Source organism: Coturnix japonica, chromosome 4, assembly GCF_001577835.2.
Source record: "Coturnix japonica isolate 7356 chromosome 4, Coturnix japonica 2.1, whole genome shotgun sequence".
In the NCBI taxonomy this organism is placed as follows: Eukaryota; Metazoa; Chordata; class Aves; order Galliformes; family Phasianidae; genus Coturnix; species Coturnix japonica.
In genome coordinates this window covers 10,498,034-10,521,557 of record NC_029519.1, presented here as the reverse complement: position 1 = coordinate 10,521,557, position 23,524 = coordinate 10,498,034, and the positions used below count along the sequence as shown (strand labels likewise).

Genomic DNA, 23,524 nt, shown 5'->3' with positions numbered 1-23,524 from the left:
GCCTGGGAACGAGATTATATAGAGTCCTGGTCCTGTGACTTATTGTTACTCCTGTTGTTCTCTGGGATATGTAGTCTTCTTCTGTGGACTGCACATTCAACAGAAGTATCCATACTTGACATGATGTTATGATGTGGAATACTGATAGCAAAATTACAAAATTACAAAACCATGACAGTGATACAAAGTTTATGTGCTGTGTGGATGCTGGGGCAGGTTTTCTTTGCAGCCTGTTCTTTAATACTATAAATCTGAGTTTCTTTGTTAATACTGAAGGCAATAAAATCAGGTCAGCGGCTGCTCACAGCTGACAGAACCTATGAGGGAATGTGTGAGTCCTGTGTGCTCCGATCAGACTTGAGAAACGTGGTTTGGAGGAGCAAGATCAAGTGTTCCATTCCTTGTGAAGAGAAACATGGATGAGTTCTTTTTATTTTGGCAGTGAGAGACATTAGTTTGACTGAGAAGGTGTGTGGCAGTGAGATCTGATACCTCCTAATGTGGCCATACACCAGCACTGCTGCGTGCCTGGATTCCAGCCTTTTAGAGTGAAATAGGAAGAGTGTTTCCTGTGCTGCTGACCCAGAGGATGTCTTTGTACTGCCACTGCCCTCACCCCAGCAGAGAGCTAATTGAAGTGATTACTCTGAATATCTGCAGGCCTGGAGCTCAGATCAGCTCATTTTAGTTCCTGCTGTTTCTAAACTGCCTTCGCTCCTACATCCACAATACATCCCTGTGGGAGCTGGCTCGGTCTTTTGATGGAGCTGTGGTTTTGTCACAGCAAGGTGTCACGGAAGGTGAGAGATGAGTTTGGCCAGGATGGTCTGATCTGTGGAATCTTAAGCACAGTGTAAAGACAAAACATGGAAAATAAGTGAGTGGAATGTGGAAGTGAGGGGTGGGGATACCCTAACTCCCTCAACCGTGCATCAGGTAGGGAGGCTGAGTGGTCCCTGGTTCTCAGGGGAGGTAATTGGCTGGCAGTTTCGTGGCTCTTAGAGACAGCACCCTGCTTTCTGCATCATTCTGACCCTGAATGTTGGAGGGCTTGGGCTTTAGTGTCTGCTGAGCTGCAATTGAAACTGTTGATAACCCTCCTGTTTTCCTCCCTGCAGGTAGGTGGGAATCCCCCGCAGCCCAGCGAGGCAGCATGGCAAGTAAGTGTTCCTTGTTCCCCTCCAGCACCACTACCATCTCTTCATCTGCAGTGGGGGAGTGTTTTGCAGATGCCTCCCAAGCAAGAGGCACCTGTATTATTGGGGTGGGTCAGACACCGCTGACTCTTATCACTGTACATTGTCTGAGGTCCAGCCTGCCTTGTGCCTCTCTTCTCTCTGCAAGTTGGGAGGTATTGAAGGGCAAACCTCTCCAGGACTGCCTTTATTTCTATGAGGCTTTTTGGACTGACTGATTCCTTTGCAGGTATTGTTGGTCTGCACCAAGATCTCCCAGCCATGGTGCTACCCAGAAAGGTGACCTGTGATTCAGGCCATGCTGTCCTGCAGCCCATGTTGGCTGGGACACTGCGGCTCTATGTTCCTGGCAGAGACCTGGGCAGTGGTGTAACCTAGCCCTGCTGGAACATGTTGCATCTTGGTGAGTGAGTGCCCAGCACACGTGGCCATTTAGTGCCAGCAGCTGCGAGGACAGGCCTGGCAAAAGCTGGGCTGAGAGCAGTAAGGGTGCAGGGCGGAAAACAGCATGTGATCTGTGAAGGGCTGGACTCAACCCTCTGTCCTCACTTATCTGGGCAGCCTGCACAGAGGCTGCATGCAGTGATGCAATGGGAACTCTAAAGAGGATGGTGGCTGTGAGCAGGAAGATGCTACAGATCTGGCTGGAATCTCAGGATCTGCTCACAGGGTGTCACCAGAGCCAGCTGTGAAGGTGGAGGCAGTAGCCAAGCTGGACAGGAGAAAAACTCCAGGGATGACAGGTATGCTTCCTTTTGTTGTCTGTACTATGCCATGTGGGGGAGGGAGCAGAGATCTCCAGGCAGGTTCTGACACAAAATGTACTTTTAATCTTGTATTAATGAGGAGGGTACCCAACTGTTGCCCTGCCTTCATGCACCTCCTTTCCCTCATAGACCTTAGTTGCTGACTTAGTAGCACTTATTCCTTGTGGAAGCTGTCCCTTGTGGTGGCAGTGCCTCCTGCCAAGCAGTTTCTGTCATACTGACCCTGAAGGATGTGACTTGCAGGAGTGGTTTGAGGTGGTCAGCACATTCACCTGCATGTGCTTCACCAGAACTGCAGCCCTGACTGCCCCTTTCCAGGCGCACCCATGTATCATGTGGGCAAGGCAGCCCTGGGTAGAGGTATGGCTAAGCCTGCCTACCACCAGGGGCCAGCATCAACCTTAAGAAACTTAGAAGGGATGGCAGTGAAATCCTGCTCCCCCAGCCTAAAGCTCTAATCTTTCCTGTGCACTGGTGCTCCAACTGGTGTGGGGAGACTTGGAGAGGCACAAGGAGTCAGTACGGACACTGCTTGGGTTGGAAAAGTCTTCCCTCTGTCCTGTGGTTTGGAGACAGCTCCTGCTCAGCTGTCTGCTCTTCTTGTGAGTTGAGGATCCTAAGTCAGAGAGGAGAGTTTACAAGGCTGTTGTGTCCTGGAGGCCACTGGTTTTCCTGCCCCAATTCCTATGCATGTGGGAACTCTGTGCTTTCCATGTAAAAGAGGAGAAGGATCAGTGACTTTAGTTTCTGCTCTCCTGTCATTTCTAGGTTCTCAGGGGAGATTTTCTGGGGGAAGAGGCACATGCCTCCATCACAGCATGTTTTCAACTGAGACGTTGTTTTTGATACCTGCCTGCGTGTCTGTTTTTATTTCCATCACAGTGATCAGTTCAGCAAAGCAGGGTCAAGTGACTGATATCTACAGAGATGGAAAACCTTGCAAGTGAGATTTGCATCTAAGCTTGTTGCTCCAAGGTGGGAAGGAAGATGGACAAAGTCTCAGGCTCAAGTGCTGAGAAGGGGAGAGTAAATAGCACAGCCTGATCAAAGCAGGAAGCCAAGGAGGTAAGGCCAGATATCTCCAGCGAAAGATGGGACGTTTGCAGAATGGACGGTGCCTTTGTGAAATTTCATCCAGTCCTGCAAAGGGCCAGGAGAAAGCCAGCCTGACAGCCTGCTCTATCTTCAGCCAGGACAGCCCTCCTTGACTGGGAAAGCCAAGGCAAGCTGATCCCTGCCCTCCAGCAATATGCTTTCTGTGCCTCTGGAAGATGCTTTTTCTGGTTATCCTTGTTATTTAAGGAGAAAGAAAGGAAAAAAAAAAGATATGTTTGCATAATAAAGTTGATTCTGAAGGGAAAGTCTCTGACTCACATCATTCATGCTGTTCTTCATTCACACCTCAGTGGTTCAGCCTTCTGCAAACTCTCTCACTGAAGCAAGCCATTAATAAATCACTTGGGGGAAATGCACCTACACAGCACGTAGAGAGCACAATATCTCCAAGCATGGAATGGCATAGCACTGTAGTAGTTTCATACACTGTGATCTTTCCTCTGCTTTGACACTTGTGAGTATTCTCAAAAATACCTTTCTATATTATTTTAGGAGCAGGAGAAATGGAAGGTAAAGCTGAAGGAAACACATTGACCTCCCTGGTGGCAGGCTGCTACTGAATGTTATATTTGATCATTTACTAAGCATCCTTTTCTGTTCTATCCGATTTGGTCTAATGGGAGACACTGTCAGTCCCCTTTTACCTCTTTGTCCTGCATCTGTTCTTACTGGTGTGAATTGGTTCATCTGGTTGATCTATTGGAAGATTGAGCCTGAGGGTGAAAGAGGTAAACAGGCCACAGTAGATCAGCCAGATGACCTGATTCATCTCACTCAAAGGATGCAGTGAGATCGGCTGGGTGGGAAGAGTCATTATCAACCTACAGTTGGATTTGTTTGGCTGCATACAGAAGGGCTGCCTTGCGAAATGTGTGTGGGATATTTGTATCCTGGGAGGGTCACGATCTGTGTACAGCGTTGCTTTCTGGACAGCATCTCACCTTTCCTGTGCTAATGGGGTCAGTGTCCCTGTGCTGGGAACTCCCTTTTCCCCCAGGAGGCTCTACCTTACCCTGGGTCCTCTTTCTGAAGTAGTTTTCCTATAGTAAAGGGGCAGTAAGGTGTGATCCCATCAAGGGCGGAAGGTTAAGAACAAGTCTATTGGATCTGTCCTGTGTGGTCTGACACTGCCTATTTCTGTGTATTTAGCATCCAGTCCTGTTGGAAGGATGTTGCTGGTGCTGCGTGTCTCTGGGCAGACCACAGTCGCCCTACTCCCCACTGTGTGCACTTCCTCAGCAGGCAAACTGCTGTGCTAACTGAACCATAGGCCATTTGGTCTTTGGGATGCCTGTTGCACCAAAAGCAGGTGGGATAACCTGGCTGTACAGAGGCCGGGTGCGGGTTTGTTGCTGTTCAGCATCTGTGCCTTGTGTGTTGCAGTGTTCTTGGGGGCCAGGAATGCCCACTCAATCCTGAAGCGCTTTCCCCGAGCCAACGGTTTCCTGGAGGAGATTCGGCAGGGCACCATCGAGCGGGAGTGCATGGAGGAGGTCTGCAGTTATGAGGAAGTCAAGGAAGTGTTCGAGAACAAGGAGAAGACAGTGAGTTTTGTCCCACCCTGCTCCTCAGTGGATGTGTGAGGCACTTACACCTTAGTATGCTGTGGGTGAAGAAAAGCATGGTGGGAATGGCCTCTCCTGTTCCCTCTGTCCTCTTCACTCCACAGGCAGTGTGCTGTAACCTGACTTACCAGCATGATTTACCCTTGCTAGGCAATGTTCTCTCCTTATCATTGCTGGGACACCCTGCACAGCTGCAGGTTGAGCTGGCACTCCCCTGGCATGTACAAGAGATTTATACTGCTGTCCCCACGTCTCCAGGTGGGTGCTGACGTTGGCCATATTTCTCCCTGCTTAACATGAGGGCTGGTGGCCGCTGTTGAAGTTTTGCTCCTATCTTTTTTGGTGGGTCCTGTAGTTGGTTCAACAAAGCCACTCACAGCCCTGCTGAGAGTGCTGCAAGGCAGCTGGAAAACGTCTCTTTTGTAGGCTTGGGGACAGCAGTGTTTATTGCATGTGATGGTTAGGGGCTGCTCATCCCACGTGCAAGCACATGGTAGTTCCTTCTCTGTTCCTGCTGCAGATGGAGTTCTGGAAGGGCTACACCAACTCTGTGTACTCTGTCAAGGACCCTGGGCATAACACAGAGCGCTCAGACGCTATGTACGTGGTGGTGCCCCTCTTGGGAGTGGCTCTTCTGATAGTCATCGCCCTCTTCATCATCTGGAGGTGCCAGCTGCAAAAGGCCACCCGTCACCGTCCTTCCTACGCCCAGAACCGCTACCTGGCCAGCAGAACGGGACGCAGCCTCCCCAGGGTCATGGTGTACCGCGAGCGGTCACAAAGCCAAGGGGAAACTCAGTATCAACGAGAAGCAAACAACCGAGGGGCTGGAGACAGCAGAGCAGGGGACACCCCCCAGCAAGATGGCACTCTCTGTCCACCAGAACACTCGGTCTCTGTCCTCTCCAGACTGTCCAGTGCCACCCCTCCACCTTCTTATGAGGAGGTGACGGGGCACCCGGAGAGCAGCAGCAGCAGCGGTGAAGAGACCAGCATCTCCTACAATGACCCTCCACCAAAGTATGAGGAGATCGTGGCTGCTGCTCCTGCTGCGGGCAAATAGAGGGTCTGCCTCTCTTTTGCCTCTTCACACACTCATGCTCGTGCACCCACACCCTTTGCCACGCTCAGAACTTCGTTCAGGTGGCGTTGATGTCCCCGTCTCACTTGTACAAGCTGGTGCCATCACACAATAGCCTTACCTTCCTTACCAAAAAACAGCTGTCCCCAAGCAGGGTGAGGGTGCCATCCCCCTCTCACTTGCTCCCTGCTCACATAAGTGCTGCAGCAGCCAGAGCAGAGCAGCAGTTTGTTCCTGGCTCAAGGTGGGGGTCCTCCCCACGGTGCGTTGGATTTCTTCACTTCCCCTCAGACATAACATTTCCCATGACTAAAACAGCCTCACTGCCTCCCCGGGGCTCTGCTCAGCCTTACCCTGTGTGCATGCTGGCTCATGGACCTGAGGCACTCGTAGGGGGGGGGGGGCTGGTGTTGGGGTTGGTCTTTTCCATACCCAAATCAGCAGGGACTGGTTTGTGATGTGCTGAGACCACAGTCCTCACTGTCTTCTGCTTGATGCTTGGTGCTCTGGTGAGGAGGTGAGGAGGCAGGGGGGGCTGTAGTGATAATTGCCTGTAGTGATATTTGTTGTTGAGAGAAAGGGGAGGCACTGGCCGAGGAGGTGCTTTGTGATCTAGAACCCTTTGGAAAGGGAGCAAGGTTTGTGGTGGTCTTGCACGTGAGGTAAGTTGCTTTGGAACCACCAAGGTGGCTGCACAGCTTTAAGCAGCAGGGATGTGCCTCCTTCCTGCAGGTGCCTGCCTCACCTGTTTGGTGCCCTCACCAGGTGTGGGATGCAGGAACAGGGAGGCTGCAGATGTGCCAAACCTCCCTTCAGCCTTCCCTTAACCTCTCTGTCCTGGTTCTCTTTCCAGGGCTCTTGTCCTCCAAGACAAGACATGGCTATGGCCATGGTGCAGGGGACCTGCTGGCAGAGATGGCTGCAAAGATAAACAATGATTGTGCCACCAACCAGGCTCTGGCAGCTGGGGATGCTGATGGGATGGGAGCAGGGCTGAATCCTACCCTTGGAGCCAGGGCAGAGTAGAGCACGTGCTTTGCCGTGGGACCAGCATGTCCCCATTTCCTAGGCAGCCACTCGTGGGGTCCATATGATGGGTCTATCCTTTCCCAGTCATGTCTGATGGGCTGTAAGGGGGTTCTTCTTACCAGCCCCCAGCCCAGAACCTTGTAGCACTGCCACCCTGTAGCGTTCACCCCAGCACCAGTCTCCACCAGCACCAAAAGGCTGTGGTGTACCCGCAGGCTGCCCATGCCCACTGTCCTAATCCATCCCAGTGATGCTCTCAGCCTGGAGCTGAGGCTTGCCCAGCATGGCTGTCCCCGGGGCAGGATACAAGCCCGTGGGGTCTGCAGCTGCCGGCACCTCGTCTGTCCCTTCCCAAGGCCTTCACTCTGCCTTTTGGCCTTAGTAAACCACGGGTGATGGGACGACCTGGCAACGAGTGCCAGGGTCAGAGCTGGGAAAGACCAGAGGGCGCTCTTGGATCCTCTGTCTTTGATGCGCGGTCGTGACCTTTGCGGTTTGTATTCTGTCAAACTTGGTATATTTCTGTGCAAAAAAAAAAAGGTATTTATTAAAAAACCCTCACTGTCTGAGCGGCACACGGCGGCTTTTTCCCATAGTGCTGGGATGGGGCATCGCAACCCGATTGCTGGGCATGGAATAACCAGGAATGTCCTATGGGCCCGGCTGGTACGTGGGTATGAGGGATTTCCTGACGTCTCGGCATTCCTCAGCGCGCTCCTAAACCTCTTAGATAATCCCCTTTAAATAGCAAGACTAGGGCAGCGCGAGATTTATTTTAAGCCCTTTCAGAACTGGATTTTATGCTGAGGCCTTGGACTCCGTCCCCATTCAGAAGCTTTTAAAGCCGTCATTCATCCCAAACGGATAGTTTTATCGCTGAACGCCGCAATGCTCAGCTCCGGCTCGGTGATGTAGTGACCGACTGCGCCTTTAAGCCCGGCGTTGTGCCAGGAGGGGAGGGCTCGCCCCGCTGACATCACCTCCCCGTCGGCCGGGCAGGAAGAGCGGCTGCTTACAGGCTGAAAAGTTGCTTTAAACTGCGGTAAAAAAGAAGTAAGTGCCCACTCCCACCCTGCTCCGCCCTTCCAACAGCGGGGAGCGGGCACTGCGCTGGGGAAAAGCCCGGCTGGGGATGGTGAGGGGTGGGTGGCTTTACGAGGACCACCTGCCCACAGCAGGGGGAGAGGTGGGAGGTCCCTCCGCAGGGCAGGACGGGGGTGTCCCCTCTGCTTTCCCCCCTCCCCAGCCACTTATCTCCCGCACTGAGCTGATTGCAGGAACGGGGATCTCGTTCCAACATACGTGGAAGCAGCGAAGTGCCGCAGCGGATGACGCTGGGCGGGCTTCCGTCCCTTTAATTAAAAAGGTTTTTAATGATGGAGGAGGAGAGAACAGAGTGAAGTGATTGCTGTTGGCAGGGAGCCGCCTGGAGTTATAGGGCTGCCGGTGCTGTGAGATGGGACTGGTGCTCTAGGGCTGCATCTCCGGCCGTCTGTGCGGCTCCGCGAGCGCTGCTGCTCCAGGGAGGTGGGATGGAGATGGGATAGAGATGGGGATGGAGATGGGGATGGCGGTGGGGAGCTCTATTGATGTCAGCCTTGAGCGGTTTGCTGTGTTGGCAATGCAGCGTCAGAGCGCAGGGTGCTAAAAATAGAGCCCGACGCGATCAGAGCACGCAGAGCCCCTGCGCTCCGCTCCTCGCCTCCTCCCATTCTCCCCTTCTGAGCTTTGAAGAGGAAGACGGCCCTTTCCCGCAGTGGTTTGGGCTGTGCTGGGAGATTGTGACTAAGAAGCAAAGGGGGATTCCTCGGTGTTTCATGATCAAGGGGGGCTGTAGGGGAATGGGGTTGGCTGGGGTCTGGAAGAACAGTTTAGTTCTTCCATCTCATCCTGCTGGCAGCTGTTCCCATTCCATGCCCTTTCCCTTGCTAGCTGGGCTCCATAGGGCTCCGTGTTCTCCAGCACATCTCCTATGGTTCTGTTTGTTGCTGTTTCTGCCTGTGTGTAGGTGCCTTACAGCACGTGTGCTGCCCGTCTGTGGGGGTCACTTGGCTGCCTGTGCAATCTGGGGGGCAAAAAAAAATCAAGATGTGGCCACTTTTGGAGCAGAAAGTGAACGTGGTCCGCTGTGACCTGCTCTTCACTGAGGACATCAATCGAAGGATGCGGGTCCCCAACAGACTCACTGTGGCAAACAGCTTCAGCCCTGTGGATGAGGAGCCCATGTCTGAAGGTGCACCTCCTTCCTTTCCAACACACATCCCTGTTAGGATTTCTCTTGCAGGTAAGGCAACCAATGGTCTGCTTTGCAAGAGAGGAAAGAGTCAGATATTGTAGTCATCTTTCTTCTGAAAGGTAGTGTGGGAAAGTGAAGAGGTGCCTAAGGGGGAAAGGTGAATGAAGGTGACCAGCAGAAGGCAAGAGAGGTCTTTGATCCAAAAGGTGAGGAGAAAATCTGAAGGCATCTCCTTCCATGTCTTCCAGTTTCCTCTCAGCTTTTGGGGTGCTGAGATATATGGCCCTGCTCTTTGACAAGCTGTTCCCAAATGTTGCTTTCCTGGTGTGGTACATCCAGTTGATTTCCAATCCACACCTCTCCAGACTCTCCAATTGCTCACATCTTCAGCATGTGGCTTTTGATGTACATCCATTAACAGTGGACACTGGGCTGGCAGCCCCATATGAGAGGATCTCCCTGCTGCCCTGAGGACGACGAAGCACATTTGGGTTGTTTCATTCTTCCCTCTCTCTTTTCTGTGGAAACAACAGATGCAGATCTGAGACCCATCCTGTTGGACCAGCAGAGGAATGTCCCCTCTGCTGATGTGTGCGTGTCCCTTGACTCCTCGGCTCAGCACTCCTTGATGAGGGAGATCCCTTTCATGCACGTGGCTGGCAGATCAAGTGCCCAGAATCGCAGACGACTGGTACTGTAATGGGAGTGTGGGGGCTTGTATGTGTTGGCAAAGGGAGCACGTTCCTAGTGGCTGGCGTGCTCTGGACGTCCAGGATCATCTCACTGTGCTGGGGCTTGTGCAATGCCCCCACCACTGGGGGCTCTTCATGGGGCACAGGTCTGGCTCTGCCTAAGTTGAGCATGGTGGTGATGCGCTGATGGTTGGACTGGATGATCTTAGTGGTCTTTTCCAACCTTAATGATTCATTGACTCTAATGCGTCTGTGTTTGATGCCAACAGGGCCAACACAGCAGCAGGTCACGGCGGCAGAGCCAGCACAGCAGTGTGTCACGGCGGTCCCCAGGTGACAGTGTGCAGCTGGTCTTGCCCAACCCAGCCCGACACCATGAGCGGTAAGCATGGACCTGGAGTGGTGCAGGGTGGGTAGGGACCAGCATCTATCGGGTCTTTGATGCTTGTGTTGGTGCCCCAAGATGGGGAGGAATCCAAATCGGGGTTTAGCTCTAGTCTTGTATGGAACTAGTTAAGAGGAAAGTGTCCTTTGGTGTCGGTAAGGAGAGGTTTGCTGCCACCTGAGACACGTGGGACAGCATGTCCCCACTTGGAGCTTGGTGGCAGTGCTGTGAGTCCTTGCCTGTCTGTTGGGTTTGCAGCCAGGGTGAGCAAAGAGCACACGTGCTTTTTGTGAGCAGTGATGTGGATGACATCCTTTCCAGTGGAGAAAATCCTTGAGCTTAATAATCCCAGAGCAGAGCCATCTTCTGCCTAGAAGAAAGCCTGTCCTGGGTTGGCAGAGAGGTGTGATTGTCACACTGTCATTGCTGCCTTTGGAGGATCCAAGTGACAGAACCTGGGCTGCTGGTGGAGCTCCTCTCACCTGGTGACACAGAGGTCTGGGTGTTGTTGGCACTGCCCTGTCATGCTCTGAGCTGCTGGAGGGATACGGGGCCTGTGATTGTGCTATGCAAGGCTAGGCAGTAACCAGTGTGGTTCTGTGTGCATCCCAGGCTGGACACCTGCCCCCCACCTGCTCACAGTGCCCCACTTCCCCTCCTTGCTGGGACAGGCAGGATCTACTCCATGCAGAACATCTTCCAGACCATGTACCTGCTGGGCCAGGTGCTCTTCCACCGTGTCCAGAACTCTCTGCAAGACCCGGTGCCATCCAGGTGATGCTGGCTTGTCCTGAGCCACCTCCCTGCTGCTCTACACAGACCTAGCTTTGCCTTGCTAAGGTGGGAGCCAGCCTTGAGCTTTCTAACCTCATAGGAGATGACTGCTCCAGTCCCTCCTTCTTACTTATACTGCCAGCTCTGGGTGCCTCCTGCTTGGTTTTGTGCCACCCAAGCGATCTAACACCTCCTGTGATACAACTGGGTTTCAGCAGCTCTTTGGCACTACTCTTTCTGCATGTCTTGATAGCGTGATGGAGAGAAATGTGAGAAGGGAATCAAAACCCTGCACAGATGGCCCAGTCCTGATCCTGTCCCACATCCTCACAATGTGCATGACCATCTCTTGGTTGCTCTTCAGTAACCTTTTCATAGAACCATTGACTAACGCTGTGTTGGAAGGGACCAGTAAGGATCCTCTAATCCAAATCCTGGCTCCATACAGAAGCACCCAAAGATCATAGTATCACCGAATCTCCAAGGTTGAATTGTCAGAATGCTTCTAATTCTCCTTGAGCAAAACCTCCAGGCAGATGGGGAGGAGGGGGAGCATCCATCATCCATGCCGCCTTGGCACATGGTACCTTCCCTCCCCAGCTGGAGCGGGGTTGTTGTGCACATCAACCTCCTCCTGTCTGACATGGAGGAGTTTTAGCCATGATTCTGTGAAGGAGGGAACTTGAGAAAGTGGGGTGAGTCCTGAGTTCTTCCCAGTTCTCCATCTCCCTTTGGAGCCAGGCAACTTGGAACGCCTGTTCTTGATACTGTGCATCATTTCAGATGCATGCATTCTTTTTGTACCACCCACAACAATAAAGAAGTGACTGAGCTGACTTGTTTATCCTGAAATTTTAATAAAGAAAGCTCTGGCCTTGGAGAGAGGCTGGAATATTTCCATGGCAGTGACCTCTTGAAGGGTATGAGTCATCAGAGGTAATTTCTGTTCTCTACTGTAAAGGGTGTTCGCTTGTGTCAATGGGGATTTTTCAAGTGAAAGCTGCAGGAAATGTCCAATTTTAACAGCCTTGTACTGGGTGAAATTGGATATTCTTTCCGTTGTGACTTTTGTATTTACCACAGCTGCATTGTGTGGATGTGTTATCTCATGAATGTGTTTTCAGGCCAATTGCTTGAATGTCAGGAGTGAGTTCCTCCCTTCCTGAGGTCCCCAGAGGAATTGGGGACAGAGGAACTCTCCATTTGGGCACTGGCTGTGGGACTTGCTCTAATGATGGTTTATCCAATCCTTAGTGGATTCCTCTGGCTGTAGGAAATGGACTCTGGGTAAATATGTTTTCTCTCTGTTTGGGTCTCTAAAGAAACATAAGCACGTGGTTTTCCTGTTGCCTGTTGTAAGCATGTGTTGAGTGCTTTGCTGTGATCACTGCGGGCTGCATGGTGGAGGTATAGGCATGGTGGGAGTAAGAAGTTGGTAGATGCTGTGTTGGGCGCTGTTTCCTCTCTCCCAATGCTGCATGCTGACAGCATAACCTGGGTGTGCACAGTGCTGCATGGCTGGGCTCCCCACAGCAATGCCATGTGTGTGGGAGGGGAATTGCAGCTCCTGAACACTGTGCATCTCTGTTTTCCTCCCGCAGCTCCCAGGAGGTTGGCGCAGCACCGGAGGAGGTTGTTGTGGCTGAGGCCGCTGCAATGAAAAAGGAGGTGAGAGAAGGAGGGTAAGGCTGCAGGTGTTTCCTGGGAAAGCCTCAGGAGGATGGATGAGGGTGCTCCAGGGCTTGTTGCTAGGGCCTGGTTTGCTGGCATTGCCAACAAAGCTTGTGTGGTGCTCTTAACACTGCTTTCCTTGCAGCTGGCGAGGATCTCGGAGCGCCTGCATGTGCTGGAGGAGCAGCACAAGGCCTGGAGAAAAGAGGAGCCCCTGGTGTACTCCATGCTGCTCTCTGCCTGCCTCGTCAACACCTGGCTCTGGCTGTGGAGATGACTCTGTGCCTTGGTATCCTTTAGGATCCAAAGTGGAATCATGAAGTCCCAGAGCTGGACTTGTGTTTGGTGTATAGTAGCAATTACATAGTGTGCTTGATGGGGTCAGTGGTCATGTGGGAAGCTGCTGTGAAAAGCTCAAGCCTCATAAGAAGTTTGTGAATGACACAGTAGGTGTTTGTCCTGCACAGGTCAATGGGAGAGCTTCTGCTGTGTATTGGAGGAGGCACAAAGCCAAGTGTTAGGTCTCTCTGGACATAAGGTCCTGTTACAGTCTTAGGCCATGGTTGAGCTGGCTCCTGTCATGCTGGAGACACTCAGCAGTGAGTTTTTAAGTGCTCAGATCCCAAGTGGCTGTAAGAGCACTGCTGAGCTCTGGGCTTATCCAGGAGCTTGGCTTTTTCCCAGGGTGATTGTAAGACCTTGTAATAACAGTGTAGGCATCAGACAGATCATGGACGGTTGCCTGTTTGGGCAGCAGTGGGTATCTGTGAGATTGCCAGTGCCAGAGGGCAGGATCACTCCCAGTCTACTGCCAAGTTGTAACCTCAGCATGGTACAACTGCACAGGTGAGGGGAATCCTTGGCTCAGGTGCCAAAAAACCAAGCCCAGTTCAACAGTTCTGCTGTTTCTTTCCTTCCTTGATGTTTAGGAACACTTGGATTCACAGTGAATTGAGATTCTCTTAGTGGTTCATCCGATGCATCTGCTGGGGCAGGTGTTGGCAATAGGACCTCTCTGTTCCACCTGTAAATGATTGTAGCTGGATTTGCAAATCACCCAGATGTCCCAATGGCTTATTTACAGATACGGATGCTTAGCTGTTCCCTGCCTGCCACTGCATCAAGCCTCCATGGCTGTAAATCTGGCAGCTGGACATTTACTAATAAATAACTGTCCCACAAGTAATTGCAGCTCTGAACCTGTGGCTGATGATCTGGGTTGAGGACAGCACTGGGATTTACTGCAGGTGAAAGCAGGATGGGGGCTGTGCTGCAGTGGGGTGTGTGTAAGGGATGGGCTCCTAGCATGGCTTAGGGATGTGGACAGGCTGGAGATATGTGGAGGTGTGGTGATCAGATGGGAATTGTTCCTGAAGGCTGATTATTGGCAGGTTGTATTGGGTAGAAGGTGGGGTTTTTTTGTTCTAGTTTCAGCTGGGACAGAGCTGGCAAGTGGTCAGCAATTGTACATCACTTACTTTGTAAATACATATTATTATCATGACTGTTTTCCTTTTCTCTTCCTTTTCTGTCTCAGTAAATAGCTTTTACCTCCACCTATGAGTTTTACTGTTTCCTTTCCCTTGATTCTCTCCCTCATCCCACTGGGGGGAGGTTGTGAGCAAAGGGCTGTGTGTTGCTGAGCTGCTGCTGGGTCAAACCCCTACCCTGTGCCTAAGGCACAAGTCCTTCATTAAATGTAGAAACACTAAGCCACGAAGTGCATATTTTAATAAACTCTGTGTGTGCTGGATGTGTCTCCTGTGCCATCTAATCCTGGTGTGGGGTGGGTGATGTTTTCCCCCTTGGCAGCAGGATGCTGCCCTTGCTCCTCAGTGCATCTGCAGTGCAGCTGCAGACTTCCTCCTTAGTTGTCCCAGGGCAGGCACACGTGGGAGGGCTGGGCCTCCCCTGGGGGGGCTGCCACAACAACATGCTTAGAAGAAGAGGTGTCTCATGCAGTCTGGCAAGGGAGGGAGGTGTGTGGCATGCACCAAAGGGACAGAAGCAGCGAGACTCCTGGAGCTCCTGTGTTTTTGGAGCTGGCTGCAGGCAGGGAGCAAAAGGAGAGAGGTGGGAAGGGAAAGGAGCTGCTGTCACTGCTTCTGGGCTGTTCCTGCTTCTGTGGCATGGAGATAAGGGAAGGCAATGTGTCCCTCCAGTGATGCTAACTGAGGCTGAAGAAATTCCTCATCTCTTCAAGCTCATTGCTGCCAGGATTTCCAGTGAGATGGGAATGAGGCTTTGAAGGAAGAAAAGGTAAAGTTTTGGTGCTGAATGGAGCCTGGATGCTGGTGTTCTCAGATCACACTTGCACGACGTGCTTGAATCCGTGCCCATGGAAAGGACTGACCCAACTTCAGTTGCTGCATACAATTGGATGTGAGTAGGAAAGAACAAAAGTTAACCCCTTCCTTATTTTCTTGGGGATGCAAACGTTCTGCCAGCTGCTTGTCAGAATGGCTCTGTGTGCACTACAAGGCAGACACCTGTGACAGGCGTAATTCATGATCGTCATCAAACTCTGCAGCTCTCTTCTCTGGGATTCCTGAGAGGCAAATGTGGCTTCCTGCTGTCTGAGACCAGGTAACTGGATGGAGGGAGGGCTGGTGGGGAAGAAGGGGATGCGTGGGAGGGAGCGGTGTCCCTCCTCCCCTTTCATCCCTGAGTACAAAGCTGCTGTGGCTGACTACTCTGACGCACACTGTGCTGCCTGGGGCACTGATGGAGCCCGGGGGACAGGAGTGTGCTGCAGTGAGGGGACACACACACACTGTGCATCACCTGTCCTGGGCACTGTGGGGACACCTCTGCAGCCACGTGGCTCTGGTGTTTGCTGATGGTCCCATGAGAAGATGCCCCCTGCCAACCTCTGCTAGTTTGCTGGAGGGCTCGAGGAACATCAGGCTTGTAAGTGGATGGTGTTGGCATCTTGGTGGTGGCTCTGACACTGGGGGGAGGTGGCTGGGATTGTGGGCAGCTCTGTGTGCATAATGGTGACATGGGCAGGGCTGTGCAAGGCATGGCCCCTCACCATGTAGTTCATCACCAGTGGGATTTGCTGTGGGAGAGCACTGGTGGGCTGTCCCCAGGAGCCTGCTTTGCTCATGTGCCTGTGCTGCAGGGATGTGGAGGGGCTGGGTGGACTGTCAGCAGCTCACAGTACCTGGGCCGAAGAGTGGCTGGTGAAATGCAAGGGTCTTGTACATGCTAAACCCATTTTGTGCTGCTGTGTGAACAGCATTTCCCCCCTCAATGGCTGTGTTTTCCCATTCCTCCCAGGGACTGTTTTCTCACCCTTGGGCTGTAGGAGACCTGCAGCTCGTCACTAGGGCACCGTGCTGCAGATGCTGTTGCCCTGGCAATGACTGAGGAGCCCAGGTGGTGGGGAGAACATCTTTCAGGGGCAGATGTAGGGCTTTCTGGGGACAGTGCAATGCTTTGTAGGGCTCTGCAGTGAGAGCTACATGGAAAGCACGGGGTGGGCACATCTGTTGGGCTTTGCCCCTCTTTCCTCTGGTGCTGTACCATAACTCAGTGCTCACACTACACACTGCCTCTTGCTTCCCGTACTTCTGCTCTCTGCTCTTCCTAGGTCCCTGGGGCAGCTTGCTGGGAGGATGATGGCCAGGAGTAATGGCCTGCAGCTGCCTGGCCCCTGCCCACCCCAACCAAGTAGAGTCAGGACTGATGCGCAGAGCACGGAGCTCAGCATGAGCAGGTCAGGATGGCTCGGGAGAGGGTGGCATTGGTGGGGTATGGGCTGAGTCTCAGGGCACAATGGCACACCCCAGCTGCCCGCTTCCCCTGGCTCCCCCAGCAGGGTGTGGGCTGGCATTGAGATGTGCAGTGAAGCCATGACTCTCCCTTCTCTCCACTGCAGGACCTGCTCAGCCCAGGATGAGACCTTGGAGCTGCGCAGACGGACTCCAGAATATGGGGGGGCTCAGCCGGCTGCTCCCCCCTTCCAAGGCAGACATGCCCTGGCCAGGTAGCAGTATGGGGCCAGGCTGTGGGGCCGGGTTGGATCCTATGCATTTCCAGAGCATGGAAGGAAGCTGCAGAACTATTGCATAGGCTCTTGTCTGAGCCTTTTGTGTGTGGCTTTGACCCCTTTCTTGTCACAAACCTTTGCTTTCTTCTCACTGCATGGACAGCTCCTGACTCTGCCTCTCTCCCCTATTTAGGATTGTCAGGCTTGTGCTGGTGCTCCGGGAATGGGCCAGCAAGAGCTTGAAGGAGGAGCAGCAGCAGCCAGACCCCTTCCTTGAGCGCTTCCAGGGCCCTGAGCTGCAGACAGTGCCTGCTGATGCCAGCATCGATCCAGAGGATGAGGAGGCCGAGGAGAAAAGCAAAAAGTAGGGCCCTTCCCTGTGACACAGGGCTGAACATTGGCCATATGTGATGCTGTGATGGTACAGGGAGAGGGGCAGGAGGGCCAAGGGCAGCGGGCTCAGCTCTGCCCAGGGACAGCGGGTGGCAGCAGTGGGAGGGCTCTGCTGTGCTCTGCTGGCATCTGAGCCAAGATGGGTCTGCAAAAAGCTGTCCTGGCAGCTGTGCATGCGAGTAGCCAAGGGATATGGAAGGTCCGTACTCAATGCCACAGCAAGCACAAACCCATGGGCACCTCCAGCCTCATTCATCATTGCAGGAGGAAGGGAGATGAAGGGAGTGCGTTTGCTGCCCGTCTCCCCGCCTCCGAGGGCAGACACCGTGACGGCAGCTTTCTGAAAAGGCTCATTCAGACTCAGCGCTTTCATCTCCTCAGCTCGCACTGCTGGTGAAAAGCAATAACCTGGCTTTTCTTCTGCTGGCTAATTAAGGGGCAAAGCTCACGGACTAGTCTGGACCCTACCATTGTACATGGTAATTAAAACACCGAGAAACGATCCTTTTCTAAAGGAGGAAAGGATCTGAGCCTTGTATCAGGGCTGTTGCTAACCGTGGAAAAAAAAAAGTGCTCTGCCCTGCAAGGTGAAAAGGAGCTTGTTAATTACTGGAGGGAGAGGAGCTGATGTGTGCTGAGAGCTGCTCCATGCCTGTGGCTCCCTGGGAAAAGCTGAGATCTGCAACATATCTGCAGGGGATGGGACAGTAGAGCTCAGTGCCGTCACCCTACAACCCATAAATGCCTGCTGTAGGGATAGGATAAAGTCCATGGGCTGGGGTGTGCGTGTGCATTTGGTGCTGCCCCACAGGCTTCAGAAGGGAGAGTACCACGGCTCTCCTGAGGAGATGGTGGCATTGGTGACTTAAAGCTGAAACTACCAACACGATTAACGTTGCTATTGAGGTTATTAGTACTTGTGATACAGGTATTACAGCTGTGCTGCCTGGTTGCAGGTGAGTTGGTGTATCCCACATGCCATTTACCATACATCTCAGAGAGCAAGGAGTCCCTTAATCAGAAAGTATTTAAGCTGCACACCAACCCTGTTCTGAGCAAAACACAACTGTTTTCTTCCCACCTGGAATGTGGGGAGAACCACATAGATGCCCGGGGCTGCACCCAGAGGGAGAGTGAAGGAGCACTGCTGGCCCTGCTCTAAGCTCCCATCCCACCTGGCACACCACTGGTTGAGGCTTCAAGGCACATGTCTGCTTCTGAAGCTGTCATAAACAGAGGGGTGAGCACTGAGAATGTCTTGGCAAGTGGGTTGTTTTTCCTGTTGCTGGAGGGAGCTTTGCACGTTCCAAAGCTGGAAGGGAGGTGAGGATGTAGGGGGAGGTGTTTTGCCCTAGCAGGTGGCAGCAGCTGAGCCTATCAGTCCAGCTGCAGAGTTCCTGTTCCTTGGCTCCTCCAGTGAGATATAGCCATGGGAGCACATGCATCTTATCTCAGAACCCCAAGATGAGCAGGATCAAATGCTTGGGAGCAGTTCAAAGGCTGGACAGAGGTCTGAGTGGGCCGCAGGCAGCCGGTGTGGGATGGCAGCCCTGTGATGCCGGCCACTGCTCTGGGGCTTGGGCAGCCCCGTGGTGCTCCTACTGATGTGCAGCAAGCTCTCCTTCCCACTCTAATTAATCTTCTTCTCTCAGATCTATCTGGCTTCAATCCATGCCTCATTTAGGAGAGGCAAGGTTATCTAACAGAAGTTTTCTGGTCACCCTCTTCCATACATCTGCTTCTGGCTCTGCCTCTGTGGCGCACGGAGGCCACCTGCTCTGCTTTGCCATGCTGTGGTTTCCCTTCTGCTATGCTAATGAGCACTGCTTTGGGATAAAGGAACTTAAACAATGTGGGACATTTTTACTTATCACTCCTGGGATTGGATTTAGCTTACAGACTGGCAGTCAAGCTGCAGCTGTTTGATCCAGGCTAGTGCAAAGGATGAAGGGGATGACGTGGCTGGTTTCTTCCAACCCTGTTTTCTATGTTTAGCCCATTATTCACACATTACCAGCTCTCACATCTCTCTGCTTCCAGGAAGAAATGGCAGTCCTTTGTGGTGGACCCTGCCGGGGACTGGTATTACCGCTGGCTGGCTGTCATTGCTGTTCCTGTCCTCTACAACTGGTGCTTGCTTGTGGCCAGGTGAGCTGGGATATTGTAGGGCTCCTGTCTCCTCTAACCTTCATCTTCACCTCCTTGTTGTGGCTCAGATGAGGCTCGGACAGCTGGTGCTGGTGACTGTGGGGTGGTGGGAAGCTAAAGGAAAGAATCAACTTATATTCTGTTGGAAGAGAGATTTGTTGGCCTCACCACCTCATCCTGCAGGGCTTGCTTCAGTGACCTGCAAAAGACTTACGTTGTCCTCTGGCTGGTGCTAGATTACATCTCGGACTGCATCTACACTGTGGACATAGTGATCCGCCTGCGCACAGGTGAGCATCCTGGCTTGTGAGAGCTTTGCTCTAATATCCCTAAAAGTGGAGGGACCTAATCTACAGCTCCATTAAAAGGAGGGTTTTGTCTGCCTTGGTTCTCACTAGTATGAAGCAAGTCACCAGAGGAATAATCTAATTTAAAGATCTGAGAAATGAGGTAAGTTTCAGAATGAAAGATTAATCATCCTGGCTTCCAATTTCACCTTTGAATAATTGTACAAAATTACCCACATTACTATTAGCATTCGGGCAGAGTTGAATGTCTGTATCTCTGATTTTGCACAAGTTCAGCTAGTGAATTATCTACATGGAAAAATGGTAGTATTTAATGCTCTTTAATGGAGGACGTGGCTGTACACCTTCTGTCTGGAACTGCAGTAATGCCTGATCTGGAGAAGGAAAACATTTCTGTTCCTATTTCTTCCTAGAACGGAGTGAATTCCTAAGCATTATCTTTACGTGGCTTTTCCCAGTTGCTTGATAGCAGAAGCTTGTAAGCCATCTACTTGGCTTACAGGTGGAACTGGTAATGTTTGGAGGACTGTATATAGGAGAGTTTAACATAAGCCAAAATAATTCTCTCATTCCCTTCTCTGTTAGGTTTCTTGGAACAGGGCCTCCTGGTGAAAGACCCGAAGAAGTTACGGGATAACTACATCTACACCTTGCAGTTCAAGCTGGATGTTCTCTCCATCCTGCCCACAGACCTGGCGTACTTTGCTGTGGGACTGAACCGCCCTGAGCTGCGATTCAACAGGCTGCTGCGCTTCTCCCGCATGTTTGAGTTCTTTGACAGGACAGAGACCAGAACCAGCTACCCCAACATCTTCCGCATCAGTAACTTGGTTCTTTATATCATGGTGATCATCCACTGGAATGCGTGCATTTACTATGCCATCTCCAAGGCCATAGGCTTTGGAGAAGATACCTGGGTCTATCCCAATGTCACAGACCCTGAATACGGGTATCTCACCCGGGAGTATGTCTACTGTCTCTACTGGTCTACGCTGACTTTGACTACCATTGGAGAGACCCCTCCTCCTGTGCGCGATGAAGAATACCTCTTTGTCATCTTTGATTTCCTCATCGGCGTCCTCATCTTTGCCACCATTGTGGGGAACGTAGGGTCCATGATATCCAACATGAATGCCACAAGAGCAGAGTTCCAGGCAAAAATCGATGCCATTAAACACTACATGCAGTTCCGCAAGGTGAGCAAAGACATGGAAACCAAAGTCATCAAGTGGTTTGATTACCTGTGGACCAACAAGAAGGCAGTAGATGAAAGGGAAGTTCTCAAGAGTCTCCCTGATAAGCTAAGGGCAGAGATTGCCATCAATGTTCACCTGGAGACACTGAAGAAGGTGAGGATTTTCCAGGACTGTGAGGCAGGTCTATTGGTGGAGCTGGTGCTGAAGCTTCGCCCTCAGGTGTTCAGTCCAGGGGATTACGTTTGCCGGAAAGGAGATATTGGAAAAGAGATGTACATCATCAAGGAAGGGAAGCTGGCTGTGGTGGCAGATGATGGAACGACACAATATGCTTTGCTCACTGCAGGGGGCTGCTTTGGTGAGATCAGCATCCTGAACATTAAAGGGAGCAAAATGGGCAACAGACGCACAGCCAACATCCGTAGCTTGGGCTACTCTGATCTTTTCTGCCTGTCAAAGGAAGATCTGATGGAAGCGGTCACAGAGTATCCTGATGCCAAAAAGGTCTTGGAGGAGCGAGGCCGGGAGATCCTTATCAAGGAAGGCTTGCTGGATGAGTCAGCTGAAGAAGAAAGCATGGAAGGGAAGAGTGTGGAAGAAAAGCTGGACAGACTGACCTTGAACCTGGACACACTTCACACTCGCCTTGGCCGGCTCTTGACAGAGTACAATGATGCCCAGATGAAACTCAAGCAGCGCATCACTGTTCTGGAGTCCCAAATGAAGCAGCAGGATCTGGAGGACTTCTTCTCAGATAGCTCAGACAGTCTGTCTGAAGTTGAGGGTGAAGACACATCTACTGGGTTGCAATGAGAGGGTGCAGATCTCAAATAGATGATGTCTTGCCTTGTGCTGAGGCAGTTTCTATTTCCCATGGCAGCACCTTTGACTGCCTTGACAAGACTTCTCCCATGTTCCTAGCATTCCCTCCTGCTCTCCTGCTGCAGGGGTGGAGGGATTTCCACTTGGACTATAGAGGACTCAGATAATGCGTGCAGTGTGGATGTGGAGACTGCTTCTTGTTGAATGACAGTGCCTGTTGCACTGTGAGAGGAACGAAGATTGCAGCAGCCTCTCATCTATCTAATGATGATGGCTGGATGTGCCAGGACGGGTATGACTGAAAATGACATATTTTTAAGCAGTGATAGGACCCGACTGTGCCCATATTTGTTTTGCTGTCGGTAGCTCAGAAAGAGTGTAGAACACATTCATTTTCTTAGGCAGGAGGTTTTCATGTAGTCGGTGGGAGTTTTGGGCCAGTTGCTGTCTGGAGGAGGAATGGACAGTAGTCATGGGGATGAATGTGCAAGGACAAAAGCCTTACACCATCATGGCCACCAGCAAAGCCCTGTGGGTCCATGATGCAAGCAGGTGAGAGTGGCCATGCAACCCCTGCAAGCTCAGCACCATCACTAGAGGCTTCTAAAGAGGAGAAAGCTTCTTAGAGAAGGGGAAATTCACGTGCTGGGTCAAATTCAACTAACGCAGTGGGATGACAGATGAGGGCATGTCAAAGCAGAAAGGTTCATGGTGGAAAATGGAGAGCATTTGCTTTGTCCTTTTCTTTCCAAAATGAGCCTGACTTCCTTTATTTTGGATGATGCTGTGAAATGAAGTGGCCCTGCTTTGTTGTTGTTGCCTCAATGAAATCTGGGGGGCTTTCTGTCAGACCCAAGCTGACTGTGGTTGGAGATGAACTGTCGTCTGCTCCGATATCCCCTTTCACCACCAAACCTTCAGCTCCCAGCTTCTCCTTCCGCCCGGACTGAGCGCCGTGGGCCACCCCGAGAACGGGGAGACGGGAGGGAGGCTGCGGCTGCTGCGATGGTGCCGGGAGAGGGAGCTGTGAGCCGCGGAACCACCGCACGGCCCCGTACCGGCTGGCAGCGTGTCGGGTTTGTCTTTCCCTGCGCTGGAACAAGGTTTGCAGGGCGATGCGATGCGGGCAGCCCGGTGCGGTGCTTGCGCTCCTGCCCGCCCCGAAGCGGGGCAGCTCCTGCCTCCGGTTAGGGGAGACGCTCACAGCTCAGGGGGTATCCTCGCTTTTTGCTGGGGAAAAAGAGAAAAGAAAATCTTCCCTTCAACCCCCCCTCAGTTTTAATCCGAGATAATAACCCACTCGGGAAACTTTAAGCCGTCAGACAAATTACCCCGGAGGATGGCTTTGCGAATGCAGAGCAGATCCCGCTTGTTTTCTCGAGGCAGCAAGCCAGGAAATCACAGATTGATGAACCGCTTGATGGGTCTGCTAATGAAATTAGCAGTAGCTCCGTGATTCTTCCAGCGAGCCGACAGGCAGATGCTGAAGAGAAGCGCACAGTGGCACAGCTGCACTGCTGGGCTGCCCACATCCCCAGCAGAGAGGACACGGGGCAAAGCAGATGCACCCTGGGGCTGCTCATGGCAGGTGGCTGAAGTACGAACCTCTCCCTGTAAGGCTGTCCTGGAGATGCCAAAGGCTGTGCGTGCTGGTTGGCACCAGGGAAGTAAAGCTGAGGGTCCCTTAAACTCTTTTGGCTGTATTGTTATCAATAGTTCTGTTTCTGCTGGATCTCTCCTATTGAAATAAAGAAAGAAAGTAATCCCTTGTATGACAGAGGCTCTTATTCAGCTGTGTATTGTGAACAGGAGACATCAAATACGAGCTGGGGGGGAGACCCCTGAACTCTGCTGCAGATTTATGCAAATCTGCTGTACCAGAGCTGTAGAAAAAGGGCTGGGTGAATCAAGCATAAATGCTTTGTTTGGTATTGGGCTTTCCTTCTCCTCTCTGAGCACTGTTTCTAGGAAAGAGGTAATCGTCTCGAGATGATACCCAGAAAATCTCTCCTGTGGGCCGCTGGGAAAGGTAAGTACATACCTCACTGCTGGGGGAAATGGAGATGTCCTGCCAGGACACAACAGGGATGACTCCTGCCTGCTGCCCACCTGCTTTTTGTCCTCCTGAAGATGCTCACGAAGAGGCCCTTT

General features: G+C 52.1%; 2 protein-coding genes across 11 annotated transcripts in view; both read left to right on the top strand.

Moving 5' to 3' along the window:
* PRRG3 (proline rich and Gla domain 3) overlaps window positions 1-7,329 on the top strand; it is a 15,276-nt gene extending 7,947 nt beyond the window's left edge. Inside the window, exons 2-4 of one of the 10 annotated variants that reach the window (XR_001554633.1) lie at window positions 1,119-1,599; window positions 1,758-1,939; window positions 2,846-3,324. Coding sequence is in view for 2 of the 10 variants with exons in the window: in XM_015860556.2 (XP_015716042.1) it covers window positions 1,154-1,160; window positions 4,463-4,623; window positions 5,165-5,707 (711 nt within the window). In the remaining 8 variants the exon portion in view is untranslated. Of the gene's footprint in view, window positions 1-1,118; window positions 1,940-2,731; window positions 3,325-4,462; window positions 4,624-5,164 lie in introns of those variants that run through there. The other 9 variants (XR_001554636.1, XR_001554639.1, XR_001554634.1 and 6 more) reach the window with 9 other exon arrangements.
* Window positions 7,330-8,947: 1,618 nt separating this feature from the next.
* CNGA2 (cyclic nucleotide gated channel subunit alpha 2) lies at window positions 8,948-23,145 on the top strand. Its single transcript, XM_032444251.1, has 10 exons — window positions 8,948-9,038; window positions 9,114-9,196; window positions 9,524-12,509; window positions 12,658-15,422; window positions 16,108-16,233; window positions 16,396-16,503; window positions 16,700-16,870; window positions 18,940-19,047; window positions 19,231-19,337; window positions 19,941-23,145. Exons 5-10 carry the CDS (start codon window positions 16,133-16,135, stop codon window positions 21,362-21,364), a joined length of 2,019 nt encoding a protein of 672 aa, XP_032300142.1. The 5' UTR covers window positions 8,948-9,038; window positions 9,114-9,196; window positions 9,524-12,509; window positions 12,658-15,422; window positions 16,108-16,132; the 3' UTR covers window positions 21,365-23,145.
* Window positions 23,146-23,524: the final 379 nt, after the last annotated feature.

Bases quoted from the DNA above. Each gene is read 5' to 3' on its own strand.
- CNGA2 (XM_032444251.1), top strand. From the start codon at position 16,133: ATGATGGCCAGGAGTAATGGCCTGCAGCTGCCTGGCCCCTGCCCACCC. The intron at 16,504-16,699 runs GTAGCAGTATGG...TCCCCTATTTAG, and splicing joins GGCAGACATGCCCTGGCCAG to GATTGTCAGGCTTGTGCTGG. The intron at 16,871-18,939 runs GTAGGGCCCTTC...CTCTGCTTCCAG, and splicing joins GCCGAGGAGAAAAGCAAAAA to GAAGAAATGGCAGTCCTTTG.